The sequence below is a fragment of the Spea bombifrons genome, chromosome 8, assembly GCF_027358695.1.
Source record: "Spea bombifrons isolate aSpeBom1 chromosome 8, aSpeBom1.2.pri, whole genome shotgun sequence".
Classification (NCBI taxonomy): Eukaryota; Metazoa; Chordata; class Amphibia; order Anura; family Pelobatidae; genus Spea; species Spea bombifrons.
Genome location: NC_071094.1, coordinates 3,756,927 through 3,771,778, shown reverse-complemented (window position 1 = coordinate 3,771,778; position 14,852 = coordinate 3,756,927). Strand labels below are relative to the sequence as shown.

Here is a 14,852-nt window from a genome sequence, read left to right as displayed (position 1 = left end):
TTTAACACAATGGAGTCTTCCGAGCTGCTCATATCTGGGCCGGAATTTGCTTCCTTGAATGCCCCTGCGCCGTGTCCTTCACCACCACGCAGGGCACTTTATCCCACCCACTGTTCCCATCAATACAGATTAAAAAAAGATCATCGATATACCCAAAACCTTCGTTTCTTTTCTCCTCGTTCTGCTCCAGAATCTAATGTGTTTTTTTTTGTTTTTTTGGGACCCGAATATATAATTCAGAATCCAGATCAGTGACGGAGGCCAAGAGGCAGCTCGTTATCTGCCAACATAATCAGCAGAGGGAGCAAATTCTACGTCCAAGGAAACACTTCGCCAGGAAACCAGACATTTTGTGAATGGGAACCAGTGCGCCCTCCCTTCCCGATGAGTCCCCTGACTGCTTTGTCTTTTGTCGCTTGTTATGTGAGCGTATTATTATTGTGCTGTTCCTGGCATTTTCTTTACGTAAATAAGGAGATATTGTATGTCTGGAGCTCCCACAATCCACCACGAACTCCAAGAACTCGGGAAGAACGGGAAGCAGCAGCTCTGAAGAGTATTTAACGGCTACGTTGTATCCGCAGTAGATCCATAGATTACATCATGCTAGTTTTGGATAGTCACAGTTTTTGGGCACTGTCCTGCGGTCCCAGTCAGTAGCTGCCATCTGTCCCGCTTTTGGGGTCAGTGGGAATCATGGACGGATCCTCTGATCACCTCCGACCGCCCCAGGGACCTGTGACATCAATGGAGATCTGTGCAGTCCTTCCTTTCTAGATCTGACTGTGGCAACTACCCCATACCTTCTGACTTTTACTCTCGGCGAATCAGAGGGGACGGAGCTTAGGAGATATAGTCCCATTGGCAGAGCTACTGTGCATGCGCAGTATGCCTTCTCCAAAGCCCCAGACACTGGGGAACGAAAGCGGGACCACCGCTCCGTTGTCGTGCTGAGCTCCACCTGTCGAAAGTGGGACAGAGGTGGAGCTTGGTGGGATAGAGTGGCAAAATCTGGACTGTCCCACGCAAAGCGGGACAGTTGGGAGGCATGCTTCCCTTATCTAGCCAAACCCCCCCAACATAGGTGCCCTGAAATATTGGAGGGCAAATGCCCAGTTGGCCGGTAGCTCCAGTGGCAGATTGGGTGGTGTAGTGTATGGACAGCAGCTGGATTTGCCCGGCATAATCATAGCACGCCACCGCGCATACATTCAGCCGTCGGCCACACTGACATCACCAAGCGGCCACTTGCCTTAAAGCGCCGACCGCCCCGTCATCTTCACTTTCATTCCTCGCATTGACTTTGAGAGTCTTCAGGTGGGGGGGGTCAAACTTATCGCTGCTTTCGTGTTATCTACGGAGTCCATGATTTCAATGCCTAAGAATTCCCCGTATGATGTAACATGCTTGTTGCCCCGGGGACAGGCGTGTAACAGATATGTGAAGGGTTACCTTATTTGTTATTTGATTTAACCCTATATTTGTTGCTTTACGCCTCCTTTTTCCACGAATCACAAAAGGTTTTCTAAAAGATATTTCTATGAACAGGTTAACTCTTTACTCACAACAGTACAATAAGTGTAAATACTGCTACAGACTTCATTTAAAGGCATTACTGGGGTATGACATCATATCCCAGCGCTCCGTTTCTTATAGGTGGGATTGTACTGGCGATGCTGACCACATATTAGGAGGGCGCTGTCCTAGATCGGCCCCAGAGGTAAATACATTGCTATGGTTGATGTGAGTGGTATATTTTCTTACATTGTTTTATGATTGGAGTGTCCGTGTAATCAACTACAATTTGTCCTCATTTTTTTCCGGGAACACTTAATTGCCATGGGACACTAAAACAAGTCACTGATTGGCTGTTTCCATAGACACTAAAAAGACTTCTTAAAATAATTAAAATAGTCTGTTGTAAAGATTCAAACCTTAATCAGTCGTTGGTCTCGTCTTAGATTCAGGAGCCGTATGTCTATCCCATGCATGTTTAATACCCTCACTGTATTACCCTCTACCACCTCTGCTGGGAAACTGTTCCAGTTATCTACCACCCTCTCAGTGTAAGTAAAACGTCCTTACATTCCATCTTAGCCTCTGATGATCAGATACAAGTCAGACTAGGCATTCTTTGTCACTTGTGATGTGACCCATCACATGTCATGAAATATACGCGTGAAGGATGCATTAACCCCTGCCACCCCTGCAGGGAGATTTGTCTCAATTGTTTTGTGCAGAGAGATGATGTGATTTTTGGGCAGTTATAGAGAGGGAGCCTTGATTGGAGAAGAAATATCATTTTTTGGCACTAGAGGCTGGAAAAATTCTTGCGGCGAGGAACGAAGGAATCTTTAACAGAGGACACAGGAAAGCGCCAATGAATCAAATTTCCACTGCATTGTATGCGCGGCCCTTATAATGGAGGAGGGAGAGACATTTATCAAAGTATCAAATCTTTGGAAACAACTCTCCATCATTATTACTGTGACCTTAAGGCAGTAGAACCCTGCGATACCCTCATACCCAGCAAACATTCTGAGCTCCGAGAAAAGAGGAGCTGCAGGGGAGGAAAGAGGGGCATCAGGGGAGAAAAGAAGGTCATCAGGGATTTTGGACCCATAGAGGGATTGGCCAAAGTAAACAGGGATACTTGGGAGCTATGTGAGGCTGAAGTTGATCTTTTGATAGAAACAGCATTGGCTTTGAGCAAGTGTGGGTTTTTTAAACTGCAATACTGAAAAAGGCCACCAGGTGGCAGACACATGTTGAAGTGTATCTGGGACCCGCATGGAATGACTGAATGCCTTGATCTACACATTGGCTACGTATGGCTCAAAAGATCATTGTAAACACCGCTTGCTAGTGGGCGTGGCTTTGCTTGAATCATGCATATATAATTACACGTATATACACATATATGTTACTGCAGCACGTTGAAAATAAAAGTACCGTATATACAGCACGTCCTCTTTATAATACTTGTAATGAGAATATGTTTAACCCCTCAGCTGATGGATTTCTCATTGTTGCAGCAGGGAAGGTGTTAACAGCGACAAGTTGCGCCATTTGCCACAATCTTGCAGCTTTCTAACATGATGTTGAAATCCCAACGAGCTTCTCTTGGGTCAGCATGTTTCGTGACAGTAATGGAAATAGGAGTGGCAACATGTAACATATGTAACAATAACTCAAACATGTAATTTATGTAACAATAAGTCATACATGTAATTTATGTAACAATAACTCATACATGTAACATGTAACAATAACTCAAATATGCAACATGTAACAATAACTCAAACATGTAATTTATGTAACAATTACTCATACATGTAATTTATGTAAGAATAACTAATACATGCAACATATGTAACAATAACTCATACATGTAACAATAACTCAAATGTGTAACATGTAACAATAACTCAAATGTGTAACATGTAACAATAACATACATGTAATTTCTGTAACAATAACTCATATATGTAACAAATGTAACAATAACTCATACATGTAATTTATGTAACAATAACTCATACATGCAACATATGTCACATTCATTCATTCACATAACATGTTGCTGATGTCATGAAAAGGGGACACACCCCCATTTAAGGTGGAAATGGGCGGGGGGTCTGGACCTCGATCCAGCGAACCGGAGAACTGGAGCCTCTCCTGGAGACTCCAGAGGAACCCGAAGCGTCCCCAGATCATATGTCTACATAATCCCAGCCAGAAGGGAGTCGGCTCCAGACTGTGTGACCCGGAGAATCTGCCCCGAGACCCTGAGACTGGGGCAAAAACCCTGAGACTCCGGGGCAAACCCTGACAGTTCCCAGATAAAATATTTATATAATCCCAGCGAGGAAGGTGTTGGCTCCAGACTGTGTGACCCGGAGAATCTGCCCCGAGACTGGGGCAAAAACCCTGAGACTCCGGGGCAAACCCTGACAGTTCCCAGATAAAATATTTATATAATCCCAGCGAGGAGGGAGTCGGCTCCAGACTGTGTGACCCGGAGAATCTGCCCCTGAGACCCTGAGACTGGGGCAAAAACCCTGACAGTTTCCGGGTGTGAAAAAATACATTTCAGAATCAAAGCAATATTTTATAGAACACGCGTCCGATAAACAAGAGTCTCCGCTATGTATAAAGACATACGTATATTTCAATGACAGACTGATTGATAATTCATTGATAATTGATTGATAGATCATTGATTGATAGACAGATAGATAATTGATTGATAGTTCATAGATAGAATATTAATTATAAGAAAGAGCGAATACTATAAGAACATTATAACAGCTTAGTGAACATGGGCCCAGAGTTTCGTTACGTCACCCCGCCCTGCTGGAATCACGTGATTGCGTCTCAGGATCTCGTGACCAAGCTCGTGCCCGCTGCGGGGAGACGGGAAGTGTTGGGCGTGTTCGGAACCTGAGCGCGTTCCGCCGGCCCCACCCCTCTCTCTCGCCCCCGCCCGGCCCGTTGGGAGCGCGCAGGGAAACCCCGTGCAAGCGCAGACGCCATCTTGGTGAGAGAGAGGTAGAGAACTGGAGCTGCCCGGGAGAGCGCACAGAGCCGGAGGGAAAGCAGCAGAGAATAGACAAGGAGGAAACGGAGACCGGCTTCTGGAGCGAGACACGGGTACAGGCGGCAGTATCAACAGAGAGGAGCTGGCACAGGTAACCCCGGAACACCCCCTGACAGGCACTGCACCCCAATACCGGCCTCACCCCAGAGACAGACAGGCCGTTAGTACCCTAGTTACCCGCCTCCCCAAATAACTGCCACACCCGTAATGCCTCCCCCGAGCTGTCATGCAACCTGGGGCCCCCATTCTCCCCCAGACCTCTCCCCGTGATCCATGGCAGGTACCCCTAATCCACCCCTCCCATCCCCTTGTGCAGCTGCTATTAACCCTGTGCCTGCCAGTGCACTGCATACCCCACCCTTTTTGTTACTAGGCTTTGGCCGGTTAAGCTCCCCCCCTTTCAATCTGCTGCCTGATCTGTCTGCAGTGTACCCGATAGCAGGGCCTGGAGTCCTTTATCCCTATAGCATCCATATAGCAGGGCCTGTCAGTCCCCATTTTCCATATAGCAGGGCCTGTCAGTCCCCATTTTCCATATAGCAGGGCCTGTCAGTCCCCATTATCCATATAGCAGGGCCTGTCAGTCCCCATTATCCATATAGCAGGGCCTGTCAGTCCCCATTATCCATATAGCAGGGCCTGTCAGTCCCCATTATCCATATAGCAGGGCCTGTCAGTCCCCATTATCCATATAGCAGGGCCTGTCAGTCCCCATTATCCATATAGCAGGGCCTGTCAGTCCCCATTATCCATATAGCAGGGCCTGTCAGTCCCCATTATCCATATAGCAGGGCCTGTCAGTCCCCATTATCCATATAGCAGGGCCTGAGAGTTTCCTATGATCTTTATAGCAAAATCTGGGACCCCCTTATCCTTAATAGCAAGGCCAGTGAGCCCCCATTACCCTCTGTGCCCGGGGGTGGGTATATGCGCATACCCCGGTAACCGGTGCTCAGGAAGTAGGGTCCGTGTCTTCCCCCTTAGCCTGAATTTATCAGATCGCGGCGACCATTTGCCATCTGGAGCCGTCATTTGTTACGGACATTCTGTACCCCAAAAATGCTGCTGTCATATTACCCCCGTAGCACCCCCTCGCCCCACTACGTGCCCCGGGAGAGGGTCTGACAGCTTTCCGGAAGAGGCAGATGATCTCGTGATCGTGTTTATTCTTCTCTGCAGCCGGCTAGTGTCAGGCCCGGTGGGGGGGGTTGAGTGCCGGCCCAGACTGTCACCACCTTTATTTACTTACCCTGCAGGACGGCTCTATCCTGGAAAAACCTCCCTCCCCACACGCTGTCTGCCCCTAATACCCCCTCTGAGGTCCTGATGGGGGTGGAATCAGCAATGCAAATCAATGCAACCTTCCACGGGAAGCATAAAGGTCGGGGGGGGGGTTGGGTACTGCACCTGCACCGGGCAGCGGCCACCGGAGGGCTGGGTTACCGGATTTATGAATGAAGGCCCGAGGGCTGTCAGTGACTCAGGTGTCGGTAACCATGACAAGGACGGGAAGCCGTTTGGGTCATTTGCCTGTCAGCATTCGGCCGTCTATATGGCTGCATGTAGCTTGTCAGCCGGCGTGCAGGACCCTGTCTACTTAATGCATCCATTTCTAAAGAGGTTCTGCAGCAGCTGCCGTCCTCGTCGCCGACGGCTTTTATCATTTATAATGCCATTCTGCGCTTCTCGTGACGCCGGACCCCATTTGGAATCATCCGGAGACCTTAGGATCCTAACATTAATTTTTTGTTTGTTTTGTTTCTGTAGCGCTGCGTAAATTGTTTGCGCTATATAAATAAATAATAATAATAATAATAATAATATTAGTGTAAAATAACTTTGTTATTTAAGTAGCGATTGATAGAATTACAGTAGGGTGAATCTTTAACATACTGACTATCCTTACAGTACCGCCTACTACAGTGTCCCCAGACCTGCGACTACTACTACTTTATCATAGCTCCTGTTCACTATGAGTGTAAAGCGTCCCATATAAGGGTTTTCTCATTTATAAACTAAGAAAAAAAAACTAAGCAAAAAACGTGATTTTATCCAAGTTCCTTACTTTGTGTGCCTGCTGGCCTCTGATGGTTCTGCGGGGTCAGGGTGTCCATAGGCTGGGTCCCCAGGGGCCTTTTAGCTGCATCTCCAATGATTCTTTGTTTTTTTTCGGTTGGGCAAAGGATCATGGGAGTTGTAGTTGGACAGCTGTGAGGTATCATCGTCATTTCCGGGCTCTGCTTTCTTTCTGATTTCTGCGTCATGCAGATAGTTTGCTGCTGTCGTTATGGTTACGGTTCTATGAATCAGGTATTGGGATAAACCTGCTTTGCTGCAGGTGTATTTTAGGGACACCGATTAACCTGTTAGTGATTGCGCAATCGGTTTTTAACCGTTTACGTGTATTAAGACGCACGGGGCTGTTTCGGCAGCGCATGGCGGGGCCGCCGAGTGAGTCTGTTGTGATATTTAGAGCCTGTCCAGGCTTTCGCACAGCTTTCTATCCTCTGCTGTGTTCCGAGGCACCTTGTGCGTCCGCTGGGGCCGCTCATGGATACAGCCTCCTGAGTCTCGCTGCGCTCCCTGTGTGCTGTCCGGCGTGAGATTTTCCTCCCGGCGCGTCCTCTCTGCGTTCCCGGCGTGGCGGCAGCCATGACACCGTGCAGTCTCCTTGTAGTCTCTTTGCTCTCTGTGCGACGTCCTAGCGAGGGGCAGGAGACATGCTTCGTAGCTGATGAGAGCTGCGAGCGAGGCAGGGAACGGCTTTTGGCTGTCGGTCTCGTACATGGACGGCTCTGGCCTAGGGGTCCTCCTCCCAGTGCGGAGCGCCCCCCCCCCTCCGTGGGGCAGCGAAAACAAGTTGCTCGCCGTGATGAGGCGTTTAGTGACGTTCTGGAATACGCGTCAAAAGTGACAGCTGCAGCGAGACGCTCTGAATCGTTCATCTCTGCGTCGCGCTCATAGAGTAACACTTTATTCTGTAGAGGAGACCGCTGTGCCGGCCCCTGCGTGCGCGAAAAGGTCTCCAGTCCTTTGTGTAGAAATTAAGATATTCAGAAACCCTCCTGCTTTTGTTTATCGATTGAGATGAAAAAATCCCCCCCCCCCGTACTCTGAGTATCTCTAACCCTCTGTCCGCACTTTAATACGCATTCTTTCAAAACGGGGAGGAAAAAAAACTAAAAGCATACGATCTGCAGCTACCCTCAATAATTCTTGAATTACCACCCCCATCCTGGGGAATTGGAAAGGGGGGCACCAAGAGACCCCCCCCCCAGCTGTCATTCATTAAAGTCCATGGGATGGCTGGAGCGCCCCTGTAGCGCGGCGCGCGGTGGAGACATGCGGCGTGGGACGCCGTTAACGACGTATCGGCTTTATAAATTCCGTTTAAGGCGAGGTCTGCTTTATGATGCCGACCCGGCGGCTCTCCGAGGGATTTCCGGAGCCGTATTTAATAGAGAACAGTCTGTTGTGACTTAAAGTATGACATCATCCTGTAAAGCTGCCAACACACCTGAACGCCGGACGAGTCAGGGCCGCTTTTTTTTTGCTGTAGTTGTTTTTAAGCCGGCTGTTTTGCCCCAGGCTGTCTCTCGAGCTCCTGGTGACGCTCGCGGTTTGCAGGGCGAGCTTTAGCCGGGGCGAGCGGCGTGACATCCGACGCACGGTTCCGGTTAAAGTGCCTGCGCGAGACGACCTGTTAGTTTGTAGGGTTTGCTGAGAGGTTCTGCGAGTTCTGCTTTTAAATTGAGAGGCGTCCGCATGTTCTCAGAGACCCCCGTGATGCAGAGACCCCGCTGACGGAGGGCATCAGACGGCTCCGTGGTGCTGCTCGTCTGCTAGGGCCTGATGTTGGATATTATCGCCCAGCTAGATGGCTGATCCGTTACCTGCGCATGTCCAGCAGTCTCACCCGCCGGACCCTGACCGGTTATGCTGCGCTCTCGCATTAATTATTCCTTTTATTAAACATTAACTCTGGACTCCGGAACCCGCGACTCCGGCGAGTGTCACTGCCGGCTCCCGAGTCATCGCCTATGACAGTAGACGAGCGCTGCGCTTGGCTTGTGTGTGGATGGGGGGTCTTTTGTGCCAGCTGCCCTTGATATTGTGCTGCCACTAGGCCACCATCCCTTTCCCTGGTCCATTGTACGGTCACACGATCCCCTGACGCATACATACATGGGGGGGCTTTATTACGGGACACCTCAAATCCCGATTGTGCCTCTCTTAAGTAGGTAATCGTATGGCCGTATCGTTTCTGCGCAGGGAGAGGAATAAAGTTTTGGCTTCAAAGTGAACACACAAGGGCTATATTTATTTTTATATATACCGTATATATATTACATGCAGATAGTAGCAGTAGGGGCCGTGTGAGCCTATAGGGAAGGATCGTATAGACCGGGGGTTCCTGATTGTCGGCTGCTTTCTTTGTATTTTAATCTTTTGCTTTTTCTTCCTGCAGAGTCACTCGCTTGGTGATCGTGAATCCCGTCCGTCGGCTGCTAATTTATAAGGTAATAAATATTCCTTACTTCTTCTGCTCCGGCCAGGCGAGGAGGCTCGTTAACTCCTTCAGTCCGTGCCTAGTATTGCTTTAACTGTTAAACAGAAGAAGTGCGGTTGTGGAGGGCAGGAGGAGGCTTTTTGATGGTCAGATGACGGGGAAAATCCTTTTGGACATTTTGTAAATAGTAAAGTTTTGTTTAATTGAAAAATAAATTGTAACACCAGTGTACCAGATACCCCTCCTATAGGGCTGTCCGCCAGGGGCCAGGATTCCTCCCTGCCCCCTTTCTTTGACGTTATTTCACCCCAGCACCTGCTGTATCTTTTCTATGCCTGTCATTTTTACAAAAATCTTTACATAACGGAAATAAAGCAGCCAATGATCATCAAGCAGGTTCTGGCTGCAAACGCGTTAACCGCCGACGTGCTGGACTGCACATATCTCTTGTAATTCTAGTGGGCCCTATGTTACGTTTGGCACTGTCAGGGTTAAGTCGTGCTTTTCTCCATACGTGTGTTTATCATCTGACTTCTTTGCAACCCAAAAAATGTGTTCCTCTAAATTAACCCCCCCTTCTTTCTTTTTTAGAGCCAAAATGGCAACCGCACCTTACAACTACTCTTACATCTTTAAGTACATCATCATCGGTGAGTTTATTTCCTCGTTACCTTTGTTTCGGTTTCTCGTTTGCCCCGTGCTGGCAGGAAGGGTGTGATTCCTATCAGAGCCACGTTTAAAGGGACATTGTGGTCACAAAGCCTCTGCCCCTCGTGTAAATCCAGTATGTGCGGGGTCATGGAGTATCGTACTGAAGTGTTTGCACTGTTTAAGGGCACTTTAAATACGCATTTACATACATTCCTTATAACGTTACCGTTGAATCATGCGCGTGCTTTCCGTGTTCCAGCTGACTTCTGTCTTCCTTTCCGCAGGTGACATGGGAGTGGGAAAGTCCTGCCTGCTGCACCAGTTTACAGAAAAGAAATGTAATTCTGCTTTTATTGTTACCCGGTGTTCCTGCGTCTGAGCGAGTTTTGGACTCGGAGGTCGAAGCCTTCCTTCCCGGAATCCCGTTTGGGTTTAGGGTCTTGTCCGCTAAGCTCTTTGCTGCAGGATTAGCACCCCCCCCCCCGATACATACGGATGTCTGCGTAGCTTTAATGGACGGAGTCCTTGTGCATCCAAGTGGGAGAATTCAGTGTACTTTGTGAAAGCAAATAAGCCAAGTAATAAAATCTTCTACGGTCAGGAGGAAAAAAAAGATCTCCATTGATCCATTAAAGGGCTGGAGCAGCCAATCGGCTAACGCGTTCATTCATGTGTTATTTAGAGATAAGCCGTCACGTGTCACAGCACTTACTTTGAGCGTTCTGTGTCATATGATCTAAACGTGTTAGTTTAATTATTATTATTATTTTTTGTATTTTAATGAAAGCAAAATATTAACCCATTCAATCTCTCTGCTTTTTCCAGTTATGGCAGATTGTCCTCACACAATCGGCGTTGAATTTGGCACTCGGATAATCGAAGTCAGCGGCCAAAAAATTAAACTGCAGATCTGGGATACGGCAGGACAGGAGAGGTTTAGAGCCGTGACCCGGAGCTATTATAGAGGTGCTGCTGGGGCCCTTATGGTCTACGACATAACTAGGTGAGTGCTGCCTACGTGTGACCAAACCAACTGCATTGTTACGGGTCGTATACTGTTACTTACGGCCTGCAGATTGTACATTTATTGAGTGTACCTGATGTAGTATTTCCACAACATATCAGAGCCTCGGCACTCCCCTCTCCCCCGATTAGAGGATTGAGGTAGTCTGTCCCCCCTGCGCACGGAGACTCTGCCCTGTCGCAGAAATACTACCTCAGGCCAGAACAATGCAGACGGATCTGAGGAGAAAGAGAAGCGTATCTGCACTTCTTACTCTACATACCCCTCTACGTTATTCTGGCCTCTTGGAGTACTTCTGGGACAGGGCAGAGCCTCCACCTCATGGGACAGCTTCTCCCCACTCCTCCAATCACGGGAGAGGGTGTGCATGGAGGCTCCGCCTTGTTGTGGAACCACCCCTGATTAGGATAATGAGCTGAGGGACCATGTCTAATAACTATGTTGCTGGCTATTAATGTCTGGCTCGTCCTTGACTTCTGCAGTATAGTCCTGGTTAAACCTCTTCCTCTGCGTCACCGTGAAGACTGTGCATGCGCAGAGAGGTCTGGCACATTCACTTCTAGTGTAAGCGCTGTTATTACTCTCTGATTTATTTCCCGAAGCCGTTGACACCGAATTGTTTTTACTTGCAGGAGAAGCACGTACAACCATTTAAGCAGCTGGCTGACGGACGCAAGGAACCTCACCAATCCTAATACTGTAAGTCGCCCGTGTCACGCGGATTCACGACGTTTACGTAAATACCAGCAAAGCGAGCCGTTAATAATGATCCGACCGCTGCTGCTGAGTTTGGGTTTATATGCGAGTTTAAGGGGATGCGCTGTTTTATTGCATTACAATTTAATTTTTTTGGTAATGAGGATTTCTAAGGAAATGTTTGTTCTTCAGGTCATCATTCTTATAGGAAACAAAGCCGACCTGGAAGCCCAGAGGGATGTTACGTACGAAGAGGCCAAGCAGTTTGCTGAGGAGAACGGTATAATTAGTTATTCAGACTCTTTTTACACGTCCGTAACTTGGTGGTGTCCTTAACGTTCTGCCCAGACGGCACAGATTGCGTGACCGAGCGTCTCCTTTGTAGTTGATCTCGTGGGTTAGGGGTACAGAAATTGCTGATTATAAAGCAAGGCCACAATTATTTCCTAATCGTTAAGTGTTTTTTTATTTTTTTATTCTTGCAGGTCTTTTGTTCCTAGAAGCGAGCGCAAAGACGTAAGTATTGGGAGGATTCGTTGGATTTATGTTGATAGACGTGGTATTGATCATACAATACATGGTTAGAACTGCCCTTTTTCTTAATTATCATTAAGATTTAATCCAAATCTAGATTGAGTAGATTTGATTGAGGACAAACAGATACAGAGTTTCCATAAACGCTTCTAAATACCTCGATCGTTCCTCCTCCCCAGGGGTGAGAACGTCGAAGATGCTTTCCTAGAAGCCGCCAAGAAGATCTACCAAAATATCCAAGATGGCAGCCTGGACCTGAACGCGGCGGAATCCGGAGTACAACACAAACCCTCCGCTCCCCAAGGCGGGCGGCTATCCAACGAGCCCCAGCCGCAGAGAGAAGGCTGCGGATGCTAATGAAATCCTCCTCCTCCGGCGGCTGATTCTCACCTCCACCTGTCTGTCTGACGCAGTATTTTTTTTTTGTACTGCCCCCTCTATCTTCTCTCCATCCTGCTGGTCTCTATTAAAGGTGTGTTGGGGTGGGGGAACTCTGCTAAGACGACAGTTTAACACAATACTAAACTGCTCAATAACTAGATGTATCCAGGTTATCAAAGGCAAGTCGAGTAATAAACACAGAGAAAAAACCTTTCCTGCATGGTATTAACTGTAGAATATATTTTTTTTTCTTCTTAATTGTCTTTGTGACGTCCGCAATCCATTGTTTAAAGATGCGCACTGATGCTGGACTTTCGCTGCAGGGGCTGTCTTAAGACTTTTTTTTTGTTGTAACTAAAACTTTCCTTGTGTGACTTGTAAAAAAAAAAAGAAAAAAAAAAGTCTGTCCGCGGTAGGCGATAGTTTTATTTACTGTGAATAATAACTACACGGTTAATTTTGCTGGATAAAAAACAAATCATATAATTGTCTTAAATTTTGGGAGTAAAGAATGCAATTTTCTATTTTTTTTTTCTTCTCTCCTTCCTGTGATCCGTAGCCTTCCTTGTGTTCAAGGTTTTATCATGTACCCTTAAGTGTTAAAATTATCCCAAAGGATCCCTTTAAATACATGCTGTGTATATGATTTTAATGAAGAATTCTAATTCCTGGCATTAGTATAATCAGAATATACTCGTCTGTACAGTACGTCGGCGGCATTTCTCTGTTGTACAGTAGACGTTACCAGCTGGTTTTTAAATAATCGGGGTTTTTGTTTCTGTTTTATATATTTTTTTTTCTCTGCGTACCAATTTCTCACTTTACGGTTTAGCAACCCAGTTGTGGAATAAGCAGCGGCTAACTTGATTTTTTTTTTCACCCCGGTAAACCTTTAATTCATACATGTTTTGTCTCCTTCGGTGTATCATTTTCATAAATATATATATTTTGATTTTTTTTTTTTTAACACTACAGTGGGATGGATTTGTAAAAACATAAAACTTTTTAACCTTTTGATTATTTGTTTTTTCTTCAAAAACCCGCTTTAGATCTAGTAAATTCCATTTGTTCATTGAAACCTTTTGCAAAGTAAATTTTGTTCTCTTTTTTTTGTTTTTTTAATTGTGTGACGCATATGGGTTGTAATATAAATCTATCAAGCCTATCGGTGTTTTTAAAGGGGCCATGCTTAGTTTCTTGTGCTTAGGGTCCCTTAAGCATGACCCCCTTCAAGTCATGTAGCTGAGTAGTTTCTAACCAGTTAAAACATATTTAAAAAAAAATCTAACCCTTCAAGTGCCAGATGGGGCTCAACAATACCCGTGTGGCATTAAAGGGCTTAAACGCTTAACTGATGAGCAATACGCAACACTTTAGGATGGGGTTTTGCGCGGTCCTTTGGAGAACCAGGTTATATATATAAATATATTCATTTTTAAATATGGAACTTGTCCGATTCTCTCATTGCTCACACTTTTAGAGGGTTTAGAGCATTTTGCCATCAGTTATAGTGCATAAGCGACTAAAGCTTATGCCAGGGACCACGACCTACTGAGCGTGGAAAGGCCGCACTTTGCTCAGACGAGACCCCCCCCCAGCTCGAGTAGGTCACCTTGTTTATAGCTGTCACTAAAGGATTTGTTTGGATTCCTGTACTTTTTCCCTTGATGTAACAAAATGCTATTAATCTAAATATTTGTAAATAAAGTACCTGTATCTAGATAATTTATAACCGGCTGCTTTTTTTTCTTATTTCTGTATTAACGTTCTTTACATGGGTGTTTATATGTGGAGTGTTTTAAAGTACTTTATATTCCAAAAGGAAAACTTCCATAATTAGGATGGTTGGGAGTCTTCATTCTTATGGATGCCAGGGGTGACCATCATGTAGTTTTGTGCTTTAACCCCTGCTTCACCTCCCTGTACTTCATACGTAAGCAGGGTACGTATTGGCTTCACCTTCAAGAGACCCCTGCATGCGTTGATACAGCGGAGCAATAAGCACAATCCCCCTTAAGCAGGTAACCAGGGAGAGAAATCAAATATTGTAGTACATTAAATACCCCGGGGAATTAGCTTATTTCATAACTTACCCTGGTATTTAAATATGAATTAATCGCCGGTGCCGCAAATATGTTCCCGTCACAGACAGACACATCAATCAACATTATATACGATGTCTCTAGATCTTGATATATATATATAAATACACACATCCTACTTTATTAGGTACACCTTGCTAGTACCAGGTTGCCTTCAGCACTGCCTTCATTTCTTCGTGGCTCACTATCTACAAGGTGCTGAAAACATTCCTCAGATTTTGGTCCATATGGACCTAATAGTGGCCAGTGAGTGTATAATATAAATAATAATAATATATTATATATATATATTATACCTAATGTGTAATATATCTATACCGGTATGTATCCAATTATAATTATATTAACATATTC

At 46.1% G+C, this 14,852-nt stretch overlaps 1 protein-coding gene across 1 annotated transcript; it reads left to right on the top strand.

Annotated features, from left to right (window-relative positions):
- Positions 1-4,499: 4,499 nt before the first annotated feature.
- On the top strand, positions 4,500-12,874 carry RAB14 (RAB14, member RAS oncogene family). Its single transcript, XM_053472684.1, has 9 exons — positions 4,500-4,691; positions 9,069-9,120; positions 9,702-9,760; positions 10,046-10,099; positions 10,587-10,764; positions 11,418-11,484; positions 11,674-11,761; positions 11,967-11,997; positions 12,195-12,874. The coding sequence occupies exons 3-9, from the start codon at positions 9,709-9,711 to the stop codon at positions 12,370-12,372; spliced, it is 648 nt and encodes a 215-aa protein (XP_053328659.1). The 5' UTR covers positions 4,500-4,691; positions 9,069-9,120; positions 9,702-9,708; the 3' UTR covers positions 12,373-12,874.
- Positions 12,875-14,852: the final 1,978 nt, after the last annotated feature.